This window comes from Canis aureus, chromosome 24, assembly GCF_053574225.1.
Source record: "Canis aureus isolate CA01 chromosome 24, VMU_Caureus_v.1.0, whole genome shotgun sequence".
Taxonomy (NCBI): Eukaryota; Metazoa; Chordata; class Mammalia; order Carnivora; family Canidae; genus Canis; species Canis aureus.
In genome coordinates, this window is record NC_135634.1 from 33,189,276 (window position 1) to 33,202,635 (window position 13,360).

A 13,360-nucleotide genomic window follows, 5' to 3' on the forward strand; every position below is an offset into this window, starting at 1 on the left:
ACCTACTCTGTACAAAGCACTGTGCTAGGTGCCTGGGAGATGATGGTGAGCCATGCACCAGCCTCATTCTCACACAGATCTAGTGGGGAAGAGAAGCATTATCAGATAATCATAGGACAAAGTGAATCATTATCAATGAAGAAAAACTCTAGGCTCTGTGAAGGCATAACACTAAGTCTCAACTGTGTCTGGAGGGTGTGAGAATCTTTACTCTGAACTGTCACTGGAGGGAGGAGAGTAAGAGGGAGAGAAAATAGCACGTGCAAAGGTCCAGAGGCAGTAGACAGAGTATTGCGGTCCAAACATTAACGGTTGGCAGTAGCTAAATGGCGGCAGTAGCTACAATTAATGTGGTGGCAAAGGAGAAAGGGAGAGGGGGACAGCTTTGAGAGGCCTCTAAAGGTAAAACTGGCAAGTCTTAGACACTTTTTTGTGTGAGGCCTAAAGAAAGGGAGGTTTGGCAGTACAACTGGATGGATGCGGGTGCCATTCTCTTAGATAAAACACATCTGAAAAGCCAGTCTGGATGCGGAGGATTGCAAGTTCCAAATGGGGATTTTGAGACAAAATTCACCAGTTAAAGAGAAAAGAGTGATCCAGTGAGGCAGGAATAGTACCTACTCAAGTCCTGAGGCAGGAAGTGGTTGGATCTATGGTAACAGAGTTCAAAGGAGCGGTTTTGAGGGCACAGACAGGAATTTAGAGGCAACTAACATACCGAGGGAAAATGAGAGGATGAGATCACATAGGAAGAAAATATAATTATGAGAAGGAGAAGAGGCCTGTTATGGACTCGAGCATTCCCCCTAAATTCACATGCTGAAGCACTCCCCCCTAGTACTTCCACATGTGATGGTCCTTGGAGACAGACCCCTTAAACAGGTGATGGGTAAGATGAGGTCATATGGTGGGCACCAATCCTGTATGACTGGAATCCTCATAAAAAAGAGATTAGACCCAGGGGTGACCATGTGAGGACACAATGAGAAGATGGCCATTTCCAAGCTAAGGAGGGAGGCTCAGAAGAAACCAACTCCATGATGCCTTAATCTCGAACTTCCAGCCTCCAAAATGGGAGAAAATAAATGTCTGTGGTTGAAGCTGCCCATCCTGTGGTACTTTATTAGGGCAGCCTGAGCAAACTAATACAGGCAATAAGGACTAAATACTGAGGAACTCTTAACAGGCGAGGTAGAGGGTGACATGCTAGCAAAGGGGAGTGGAGGAAAAAAGAGAAGAGTGTGGGTCCCTGACGATGAGGGGGGAACGTTTCAACAAGGGAGTAGTGGGTCGTGTCATGTGCTGCTGAGAGGACCAGAGACAATCCTTAGGCTAAAAAAATATCCACGGGACTTAGGTGACATTACAAACTCTGGTGACTCTAGTGACACCATTCTGGACAGAACAGAGAGTGGCTGGCAGATGCAGAAACAGAGAGTATGTGATCACTTCTTAGATTCTGGCAGAGAGCAGGAGCGCCTGAGCCAGAGGGGGGAGTCTAAGGCATCTCTGGAGCCTGTTCAAATGGTGATGAGGAGCTACAAGATAAGGGACTTTGGTCTTGATCTCTGATTTCTCAAACTTGGCCAATCACCAGAATCAGCAGGGGAGCCCTAGTCCTACAAACTGAATCAGAGATCTGCAAGACTCTGGGAACCTGTATTTTAATGTTTCCCAGCTGATCCAAAGACCAGCATTTGGGAGCCATCATCCCAGATGATTTTCAGAGTCTATTAGTCTATTATACAGCCCTGGCAGTCCGGGAACCAATCCGAGTAACTAGAAAGACTAGAAAGAAATCTTCCTAGCCAGATTTGAAAGATCAATTCGCTTTGTCCAAAAAAATACATCTCTCCATTTTATTTTTTCATCTTTTGTTCTCACTGTAGTAATAACACAGCCTGCAATTATAGGAATATTACCAATGCTTATGTTTTTAAACAAGAAGAAGACAAAAATTTTCACAGAATGAAGATGAAGATGTGTTAGGCTAAGGAAGTCTGGAAGGGAATGACATCAGTGGACTTCTTTCATGAGAAAAGAAGATGGTCTCCATTTAATAGTTCTTTTTCCCATTCATCTTTCTCAATGCTCACTACATGCAGACAGTGTGTGTGGCAACACAGTATTACTGCTCCTTAATCTTCAAAATGAGGAGTCAGATGTTGCATTACTTTAAAAGAACCCCAATTTTTATGCAATAGACAACAGCAAGGTTTTCTTAAATTTCTCCAACATGCCAAAAATTACTTATTTATATATTCTATCTACCCATCTATAAAACATATAATATGATGATCTTTTAATGTTTATTTATAACATGCTTTATGTAATACATAAATATCTTATATAAAGTTCCTTGAGGTGATTTCCCTTTATTACTATAAACATTGAGAAATTAAATGGGTTAAGTCAGAGAATTCAAGAGAACACACAGGCAGATCACCAACACGTGATGCCAAAAAAGACAAAACTAAAGTAAGAAGGCCGTAGAATGTTTACATTCTTGTCACCACAAGTATGGGGAGAGCCAAGCACACAGTTGGGATTTAAGCAAATGGGGCTGAGGGTCTGGCTGATGCTGAGCTGAGCAGTCACCTCGCTAGAGCTTCCTGACCAGCAGCCCACAATGCCGGGATGTCATCCTGAGAAAGTGACATGGGACGAGGCAAATCATCTTTGGTACAAAACCAGTGCTCCCATTAGCTCTTCTTAATGGATAATTTAGGGAAGAATTTCAGAGGGGCTTTTGCAGAGCATAAATGAAAAGCATGAAGAGGAAGCTCTGAGTTACATGCAGAAGCATTATCTTGTGCTTGTACTAGGTACCCCCACTCTGTTAGTGTCCCCTACTGTCTTGATACCACCAAATGCAGGTAACTAAATACCACAGAGGATCTTATGTTGCCTCAACCACTCTGTTGGAAGTCACTGCTGCATGAAGGGAGAACTAGAGGAAGCAGAACAGATGAACCAAGTCAAAGCTTTTACCTGGAAGTATTATTTCAGGAAAGCCCATTTTTCGGGCGATTGCAGTTGATCTATCCACCAAGTGTGAAAAATTCTTCTGAACCTGCGTAAGGTCACCTGGCAAAAGCTTCAAAGATATCCAAAGTCCTTGAAAGAAAGAGAGGATGAACTTTTAGTTCTCTTTATGATCTATACCATGAACACACATCGAAATGCTGAGAAAAATATACGCATTGTGTTAATATACAGATACTTTATTATAAAAATGTAAATTCTCCCCCAGTGAACTTAAATTTTCATGACACGCCTATAAAAATCACAATAAGACTTCCCTGAGTATTTGACAGAGGTGTGAACAGATGTTTACTTTGGGGGAAAACAGAACACGAGTAAAGATACCCCCCCCATCAGATACCAAAATACTGTAGAGCTGTAGTGAAGTGTTGTATTCATGGTAGAAAACAATTAGGTTAATTACTATAATATACAGCAATTTAATATATAGTAAACATGCATAACAAATCCTGAAAAAAAGAAACAATTTCATAAATGTGCTGGAATAATTTTCTTGCTACTTAAGAGAATCGATCTAATTTCTTACCTTGCTTTTTCATTAAAATAAATTCCTACTATAATAAAGAAGTAAAATGAACCTTTTTTTCTAAGTATAGAGACAAATGAAGAAATCAGACATAAAAAAAATTACTGAGGGGCATCTGGGTGGTTCAGTCAATCAAGTGTCTGACTCTTGATTTCGGCTCAGGCCATGATCTCAGGGTCATAGGATCAAGCCCCATGTGGGGCTTCACACTCAGTGAGGAGTCTGAGGATTCTCCCCCCTACCCCTACCCCTCTCCCCACTTGTACACACTCTAAAATAAATAAATAAATAAATCTTTAAAAAACGAATTATCTATACACAAATGGAAAGTTGTGATATTTATAAAGAAGTGAAATGCAGGCTACAAATGGTGAAATAACCCTAAGAAATTACAAGAAAAACATCAAATACATAGACCATGAAAAGACTATTCACAAGGAAAAACATGAGGTTGGCGAATCTTTGACAAATCAAAAATTGAAAAATGCATGTTCTGTATAAGACATTATCTTCATAAAAACTGAGAAGGAAACCTTTAGGAAAACTCACAAATGTATAGGAAGGCTAGGTAATTCATCATCAAGTAGTTTTTTTTTTTTTTTTCAATGCAAGGGAACTCTGGAAGTCTACTTTTCACCTTTCAAACAGGTGAAATCTTTTTGTTTTGTTTTGTTTTGTTTTGTTTTGTTTAGAGAGAGAAAGAGAGAGAGAGCGTGTGAGCAAGTGCATGCAAAGGGCAGGTGAGAGGGAAACAGAATGAATCCTAAGCAGCCTCCACATCCAGCATGGAGTCTGACCCAGGGCTGGATCTCATGACTCCGAGATTATGACCTGAACCAAAATCAAGAGTCAAACGCTTAACTGACTGAGCCACCTAGGGGCTCAACAAACAGGTAAAGATTTCTTTTTTTCTTTTCTTTTTTTTTTATTTATTTATGATAGTCAGAGAGAGAGAGAGAGAGAGAGAGAGAGAGGCAGAGACACAGGCAGAGGGAGAAGCAGGCTCCATGCACCGGGAGCCCGACGTGGGACCCGATCCCGGGTCTCCAGGATCGCGCCCTGGGCCAAAGGCAGGCACCAAACCGCTGCGCCACCCAGGGTTCCCAAACAGGTAAAGATTTCTAAATATCAGCTCACCAAGTGGGCACTGTGATAATTATCACCCAGTGGCAGAAGTCGATGGGAAGCAATCTGGAAATACATGTATCTCTGACTTTGAGCTCATTCCATCACTTGACCCAGGAATCCTACTTCTGGGAATTTTCTTAGGGGAGGTAATCCTAACTATGGAAAAGCTTCATAAATAAAAGTAGTCATAGCAGAGTTATTTAAATTTATAATAGTGACAAAATAGAAAACACTTAAGTGTTTACTTAGGGGGGGGCAAATTTTCTTTAATCCAAGCAATGAAATATCATGTAGTTGGCTATAGAAAAATATTTGTGCTGAGCACAAAAACATTTGAAAAGTATTTGCTTTGTTAAGCAGCAAGAGAGGAAATTTTTATTTCACTTTTATTTGGGAAAAAAAATTACACACACACAGCAATTTGTTTAGTATAAGGATTTTCCACTCTAATAAATCGTATCCCAGGTTAGGAGTTCTAATACAACAGAAATGTATTTCACTATTCATTTTCAGATTCTTTTATGATTCCTCATATCTTTCCTATCCAGAACTGTGAATACATGGAAAATGAAATACATTGAAAATAATGTGTTTCCTGATTGCCTCCACTTCAGTAGATAGTTACAGGGCAGTAAAAAAAAAAAAAAAAGAAAGAAAGAGAAAAAGAAAGAGAAAAAGAAAAAGAAAGAAAAAGAAAAAGAAAAAGAAAAAGAAAGAAAGAAAATGGCCCAATCTTCAAAATTATCCCCTAAATCATCACCATCTTGATATTTGAATTTAAAAATTTTAGCTAGTTTTTTTATATTATTTAAATTTAAAATGCAGTTTCAATGGGTGGAATTTCTTAATTAAAACTGTGTTAACAGGTATGCCTGGGTGGCTCAGTGGTTGAGCATCTCCTTTGGCTCAGGCTGTGATCCCGGGGTCCTGGGATCAAGTCCCACATCTGGCCCTCCATAGGCAGCCTGCTACTTCCTCTGCCTATGTCTCTGCCTCACTCTCCATGTCTCTCATGAATAAATAAATAAAATCTTTAAAAATAAAACAATAAAACTTTGTCAATAGAATATTACACGGAAGCACTAAAAACAACTCAAAATGTTCTGCTAGTTAGCCCATTGTTTCACATTAATATCTGTTCATTAGTATCACTTTGGTCTCTTTCCTCTTCATTTTAGGGAGTAATGAAATAGACATTTAGAGGGTGGAACATAATAATCCCCAAACTTCTTTCTCTTTGTGCATTTACCTAGAATTAGCATTGGGATTGTAGGGGAGACAAAACTAAGAAAGGATCCATGGGATAAACATTGGTCCCACAGAATTTACAAAATACAGCTGTGATCCAATTCTATGCTGGGTGCAGCTCTGATGCTCCTCAGTATTAAATGCCTTCAGCAGGAAGCTGAGGTAAGCAACCCTCCAGTAGCATCTGCTTTGCATCAGAGAAAGACAGGGAAAAGCGCCCAAGTCCAAGGACCCAATGCCAATGCCGCTCCCCCCTGCCCCTCCCAGCTTACTAATGCAGGGCTGTGTACCTTGTCCTTTGTGATTCACTTCCTTCGCTGCTATCACTTTATTCAAGACTGAAGTGAGTGGCTCATTCTCCCCAATCACATGGGATGTTATCAGGGGTGACATGATTAGCTGTCTCTGTCGGATATAGGTTTCCATTGCAATTCTGGGAAAATCAGAAATGAGAGGTAAGGAAAAAAGGGGAAGTTTCTGTAGCACAGCTTCAAATAGGGCGGGTCCTGCAATAATTTGGAAATATAAACACTAGACACATCTCACTAGAGGACTCTTTCTTTCCTTTATTTTTCCTTTAAGCGCCTATCTTGCTCATTTCCAAGATGAATTTGGTGGCTAAGATACGCACTCGATGGAAAAAGGAAAAATAAACTTCTCAAGAACAAATGAAACTGATGTGGCCAAATGTTAACAAAATCAGAGGCAGTGCCTAATGCTCTTTCTGAGGCAGGAAAGGCTGATGTAATGGAACTGGGGATGGAAGCGGGGACGAGGTAGGAGACCTGGCCTCCAGTTCTTGTTCTACCCAATGGTAAGCTCCGGGCCTCAGTTTCCTCATCTGTAACATGAGTCTAGATCATATGCCTTTCAAATGGCTCCATCTGGCACCAACAACCAACCTACATACAAGAGCAGTATGCAAACAGCAGCTTTTGGAGGCTGTTCCTAGATTCTCATGTGATGACAAACTATATGTAGAGTTACGATGGCATAGCCACTGGCAAACAAGCTTTACTTTAATGATCCCACCAGGCCGAGGTTCACACAGGGAGATCATAGAGCCAAACACAACCCCTCCTGACAGCACAATCACTCTCAGGTGCTACCTATTAGCCTGGTGCACTTCAGTAGTCTCCCTCTGTGTTGTGGTTTTGTTCTTTTGCCCACTACGCAAGCCAGCTTTCTCTGCAGGGTTCTGATCTATATTCTGATGGTAGCAGGAAAATGTAATGCAATGTCTTACTGAAAAGCGAGGTGGCTGTGATCTGAGTGGCTGTCTTCAAACGACCCTCTCTTAAAGGGACTAGCAGAATACATACAGGAGACTCTCCTGATATAACAACACTGTAAAGCTCTTGAGATAAGTTGTGAAAACATTTGCCATAAATCTTAGGAGTGAAAAGCCAGAGACTTGTGATTTGCATCATGAATGCTTTACAGTGGCTGTTGGCTGCACAGTGAGCAGTAATCAAATTAGGGCTGGGCTCCTCAGCAACTCAAAGTGTGTATTATTATATGGGAAGGCGATCTCATGGCTTCACTGCTTCAACATGACAGCCGGATGGGCACTAGTTCAGAAATTAGGCAGGGAGGCACATAACCAAAGGATGAAATAGACCTCAGAAGTGAAATACACCGACAGAATAACTTTCGCATCCATGCATGCTGCTCCTATTACGTATATACATATATAATATGTGTATATACATGATGCGCATATAATAGTGATACATAATAGCATTATGCACATATATAATAGGAACATCCATGGACATGTAAGTTCTTTATGTTTTATATATCATAACCTATAATATATACATTTTAATGTATCTAAATATATATTCATATTTATTCTCTATATATTATTTACTTAATATTTACTCAACATTTAAGATAGTCATATATTAATACATTAATACATTTTTAACTTCATGGATTAATATAAAATTATAGTTAATATATTTATTACATTTAATATATTTATTTAATATACTTGAATGTGTATGTAGCTATTTATATTGGGATCAACATTCATGAATTTCAAATTCATATTTGTACTCATAACTCATATTAGTACTAAGCTACATAAAATATTTACCTTGTCACATTCTTGGAGGGTCAGTGTATAGGTAGGATACTAAGTAAGTACACATTTAAAAAAATTATTAATAGCAGCCTTTGGATGAAGGAAGAAAGTGCTACTTAGCATAAGCTATTTGTACTATTATATTACTATTACTATTAGAAACTGGTCCAACAGTGGTAGGCTTTAAACTAAGAGAGAAAGATTTTTGTACTTTAAATAAAATTATATATAATACATATATTTTTTTTTTTGTAGAAAAAAATAGGAACACAGAGTTAAACAAAAATGGAGTAAAATCACCTTTGGTTAAATTAATGGAAATACTCACTATTAATTATGGAGTATATTCTTTGAAATATCTAAATTTTGAGGCTTCTAATGCCCTGTAACAATTTATATTTTTATAAGTACCGTGTATTTTCTTATGTCCACCCAAACTCCAGATATTGTATATATTTTCAAGACTCAGTCAAACCAAATATCAAGACTCCTTGTTTAATTTGCATTCCATTGATTCTCAATGAATTTACAGGCCATTTCTTTCTGTGTGTACGTGTGCATGGCCATGTGTGTATATATACACATGTATATTATTTTCTGTTCATACCTTTATGAATTTCTACTAATTATATAGTAACAATATTCATCCTTTTTTCACATATATTGCAAAGATTTTACTAAATTTTATTCTGGACATAAGTTATTTAAAATTTTTGTGTGGTTTAACCTGTCAATTTTTCTTTTTTGGTCAAATCTTTGGAGTCTGAGTCAGCAAGACCTCCCACACACCACTATTACATAAAAGTTCTGTTTTTCTGCAGTATTTTAAGATTTTAGTTCTTACACTTATACATTTAATCAATCAGAATTTACAGTGGCACAAGATGTGAGACAAGGCTCTAGTTTAGGTTCCATAAATGATTAGCTAATTTTGTCAAATAATTCATCTCAGCATAGTTCCTATTTCTTCACTGATGTGCACTATTATTTTTAAAAAAAATCATATATGAATTCGAGTATCCTTGGGCTGGTTTCCAGAATTCTCAGCAGTTCTACTGATCTGCTGTGGCAGCTACAGGTTGGCTGAGACAGTCACCCTCCCTCACTGACACAACTGCTCTGTTAGGACTCAGTTCTATCATCTTCCATGGCCTCATTTAGGCCACCTGCATATGGGGTAATGCGAGCACGACTGCTAGAGCCAGCCACCATGTTCACACATACACTTCTTCAGAGTCATGTGGGTTGGCATTTGCTGGCCCACAACTCCCCGGGGGCCCGCCCAGGCCTCCAGCTCCCAAAGCTCAGTCTGAATCTTAGCCGAGCTCTTCAGGGAATCCTTTCATGTCTTCCCAGGCTGGTTCTCCCTCCACCAGCAGGAGCCCAGGCATTATTAGTCAGCCCCTCACTCTCAAACCTCCTACACTCCTTCTACTCAAAGTGTGGTCTTCAGCTCAGCAGCAGCAGCAGCAGCAGCAGCAGCAGCAGCAGCCAGAAGCTTGTCAGTTCAGCCTCCAGACCTACCAGACCACGTTTTTTGTTCTGACAAAATCTCACAGAAGCCCTGTGCTGTCCTGCATGATGCCCTGTCTTCTGTAATACTTGCACCCTACAACAGGGTGCAAATACACTTTGGCCTTTCTGACACTTACAGGGCACCATTCTCTGGTTTCTAGTGTGGACAGAGATTTGCCCCTTCTATTCCATCAGCCCTTTCTATAAAATCAGAAAGGTTACATTTGCCCTCTTACACATGTGATCCCAATATAAAGGACCTTGAATAAAGCCTTCTGTCAACTTCTATCTCACAATCTTCCAGCTTCCGAGGCTTTCCTTCTGTAACTGAGCAAATGGTTCCTAGCACCTGGTTCTGTGTTAACAGATCATTCAGAGAACTACTCCCGGTCTCAAGTCACCCGGGATAAATGCCAAAGTACTTACTGCTGAAAGGGAATAAAATGCTGCTTTTCTTCATCATCCACCTTCCCATGTATGATATCAGTAATATCCATCACTAGGAAAAAGATAAAACTTAATTAAAGAACTTAATTGCTTCAGGCTTCAATAAGTTACAATGGAAAATTATGGTATCTGCAAACACAGGACACTAGAGAAGAAAGATACCAAGCAGGGACACCCCGTGTCTTTGCCAGCGAGGACTCCCTGTGCCCAGCCTGCAGAACGATTCATCAGGAGCTCCGGCAGAGGCTTGGATTTCTCTCAGATCAACCCTGCAAACTACCAGCTTTTTAAAATTCTACACGACCAAGTGCTAAATTCTTAAGAAATCTGAAACCATTTTGTTTGTTTGTTTTAGCAAGCCTGCGTTCAAAGACACAGAGCACACATATTTCTGTTAGGAGTGTTAAGAGAATGAAGATCTGAGAAACTCAAAACTGAAGTGGTCAACCGCCTCTTGGACTTGGCATAGTCGCACCTGGTTTCCATGTCCACAAAGGTAAGCCGAGGTGCCAGCAGCACAGAACTGGAGATCACACAGTGATTTGCTCCTTTGGACAAGAAGAGCAAGTAATACAGCATCGTTCTGCACCTTCCAGGTATATTATCTTATTATACAGATACTATTATTTGCCCTACTTTAAAAGATGAGCAAAATGAGCACAGGAAAGTTTGGTAATTGGCCCTAGATCCAAAGTTTTAAGTGGTCAAGCCAGGGTATGAACCCAAGAGTGATTATGGGGTCAAATCACTTAAGCCAATAATGCCCTGCTGCCTGGAGAACTAATAAGTGGGCCACTCCACAGCTGCTCAGACGAGGCAGGGCTCATGGCCAAGAGGCCACCCGTGGTTAATGAATTATAAACCGGCCATAAAACACACACTCACAATCTACTCTCCCGATAACCTGTTTGGAGATTAAAAGAAGTACTGATATAGGAAACATTTCTCGTATGAAAAAGTAAAGGATAAGGACAGAAATGCCTTCTCAAAGCCAGTGGGTAAGGCCTGGGAAATAATAATGTTGGTGAAAGGATGCTGTGAAAGCGGGCTGTGCCATCAGCCCCTAACAGACCCCTACAAATACTGTACAAAAAAAATGCTGAAAGGGATCCCTGGGTGGCACAGCGGTTTGGCACCTGCCTTTGGCCCAGGGCGCGATCCTGGAGACCCGGAATCGAATCCCACATCGGGCTCCCGGTGCATGGAGCCTGCTTCTCCCTCTGCCTATGTCTCTGCCTCTCTCTCTCTCTCTCTCTCTCTCTCTGTGACTATCATAAATAAATAAAAATTAAAAAAAAAATGCTGAAAAATCTGTGTCTGGCACATGTAGTCCTCAAACAGGCAGTTCATTTGCTGATGCCATCATGTAGTTACTCATCTGCTGATCGGTGCTTGGAAACGAGGATCAGAGTAAATTACTGTTCTCTCCTTACATGTGCACCCACCCACCTACCCTGAAACAGAAAAGCAAGCAAAGCCGCAAGCTTGATGTTCCAATCTCTTTGGCCCATTTTGAAGGACAGCGATCTCGAATATGCCCTAAATTTGAAGTTCAGTGGATTGTCATATACATGGCTAAATTGTGCTAGACCAGGGCTCTCTGTCTTTTCTGAGATTTCATTTTAATTCTCTATCAGGAGTAATGCTGCACCCTCTTCAGAGACTGGCAGACCTTGAGCAGCAAATGGGAGTGCAAGGCTGGTCAAGGGATGAGAGTGCAGAGTCTCATAGAGAGAAAGCCTCGTTTTCCACACAACCCACAAGTTCAAGCCTGCTGACATTTTCTGGCCATTTGTTCCAGGAGAATTACGGCATTTCATTGACAGCTTTCAAAACTTCTTGGCAACCAAGACGTCAGTGTATGACCTGGAATGTATTTCCTCAATTAAATAAACTACAGAAGAAAATGCAGGGCCTCTCAGAAGGGATTTTGATTTAAGCCAAGGGCCCTCTTTGAAAGCAGTTACCAACACCATGTTGCCTTTGAAGAATAAATCTCTCAGACCAGCAAAGTCTTTCTAGGGAGAATTTTATTGGACTGAAATCAATATGCAGCCCGCAGGCAGGGAGAATGCCAATAGTCACAACTGAGCCTCTACTCCGGTCCTACTGAGCACAAGGCACTGTGCTGAGCACTGAGAGAAAAACAAAGGAGATGGGGTCTAGGGGAGGATGCAGAACCCAAGAAAAGACAATTGGTAGCCCTGGGCAGTAAATGCTGTGTGTCTGATAACTAACGCTGACAACCAAATTCATCTTGCACTGTCTCTAGGTTTCCCTCCCTATCTTTAATTGTGTGTGTGTGTGTGTGTGTGTGTGTGTGTGTGTGTATGTGTGAGATGAGGGTAAAATATACATAGCATAAAATCTGCTGTTTGGGGCACCTGGGTGGTTCAGTGGTTGAGTGTCTGCCTTTGGTTCAGGTCATGATCCCAGGGTTTGGGGATCGAGTACCACATCGGGCTCCCCACAGGGAGCCTGCTTCTCCCTCTGCCTATGTCTCTGCCTCTCTCTCTTTCTCTCTCATGAATAAATATTTTTTAATATGCCATTTTAAGCATTCGTAAATGTATTTAGTGGCATGAAGTACATTCACAGTGTTGTGCAGTCAGCTGCACCATCCATCTCCAGAACTTTTTTTATCTTCCCAAACTGAAACTGTCCCCTTTAAACACTAGCTCCCCTCATTCCCCTACCTCCACCCCCAGCAAGCCCCATTCTACTTTCTATCTCTGTGACTCCAACCACTCTAGGTACCTCATGTAATTGAGAGCATGCCGTTTATTTTTTTGTGACAGGCTTATTTCACTTTACACAATATCCTCGGGGTTCATCCACATTGTGGACTTTCCTTCCTTTTTAAGGCTGAATGATATTCCACTGTATGTACAGACCACATTTTGTGTACTGTTTATCTATCCATGAACACTTGGGTTGCTTCGCCTTTGGGCTATTGTGAATAAGGGTGTACTTGTACCTGGGTGTACAAATATCTTATGACCTTCTGCTTCCAGTTCTCTTGGGTAGACACCCAGAGGTGGGATTCCTGGATCATAAGTTCTATATTTCACTGCTTGAGGCCCTGCCATGCTGTCTTTTATAGCGGCTGCACCGTTTACATTTGTCTCTGGGTCTTTCTGTACCTGCTACTCCAAAAGGTCTTCGGAGCCCACAGGTATGTTTTTTGCCCTCCTTCAGCTCCATGTGGCCCACTCGGACAATCTGGCACACGAGGCTGATGCGGGGTCGGATGAGGTCTGTGCTACTGAGATCCTGAAGAGACAGAGAACATGTAAAAGGAGATCATGCCACATCACCCTGTCACCTTTGTTTCTCTTTTCACTCTACAACAGACCACCGTT

At 40.9% G+C, this 13,360-nt stretch overlaps 1 protein-coding gene across 4 annotated transcripts in view; it reads right to left on the bottom strand.

Moving 5' to 3' along the window:
* Positions 1 to 13,360, bottom strand: part of DOCK5 (dedicator of cytokinesis 5) — a 211,708-nt gene that overhangs the window by 93,372 nt on the left and 104,976 nt on the right. For all 4 annotated transcript variants that reach the window (XM_077868808.1, XM_077868807.1, XM_077868809.1 and 1 more), the window contains exons 10-13: positions 13,142 to 13,271; positions 9,978 to 10,050; positions 6,238 to 6,380; positions 2,992 to 3,117 (exon numbers count right to left, since the gene is read on the bottom strand). In XM_077868808.1, the coding sequence (XP_077724934.1) occupies positions 2,992 to 3,117; positions 6,238 to 6,380; positions 9,978 to 10,050; positions 13,142 to 13,271 (472 nt within the window). The remainder of the gene's footprint in view (positions 1 to 2,991; positions 3,118 to 6,237; positions 6,381 to 9,977; positions 10,051 to 13,141; positions 13,272 to 13,360) is intronic.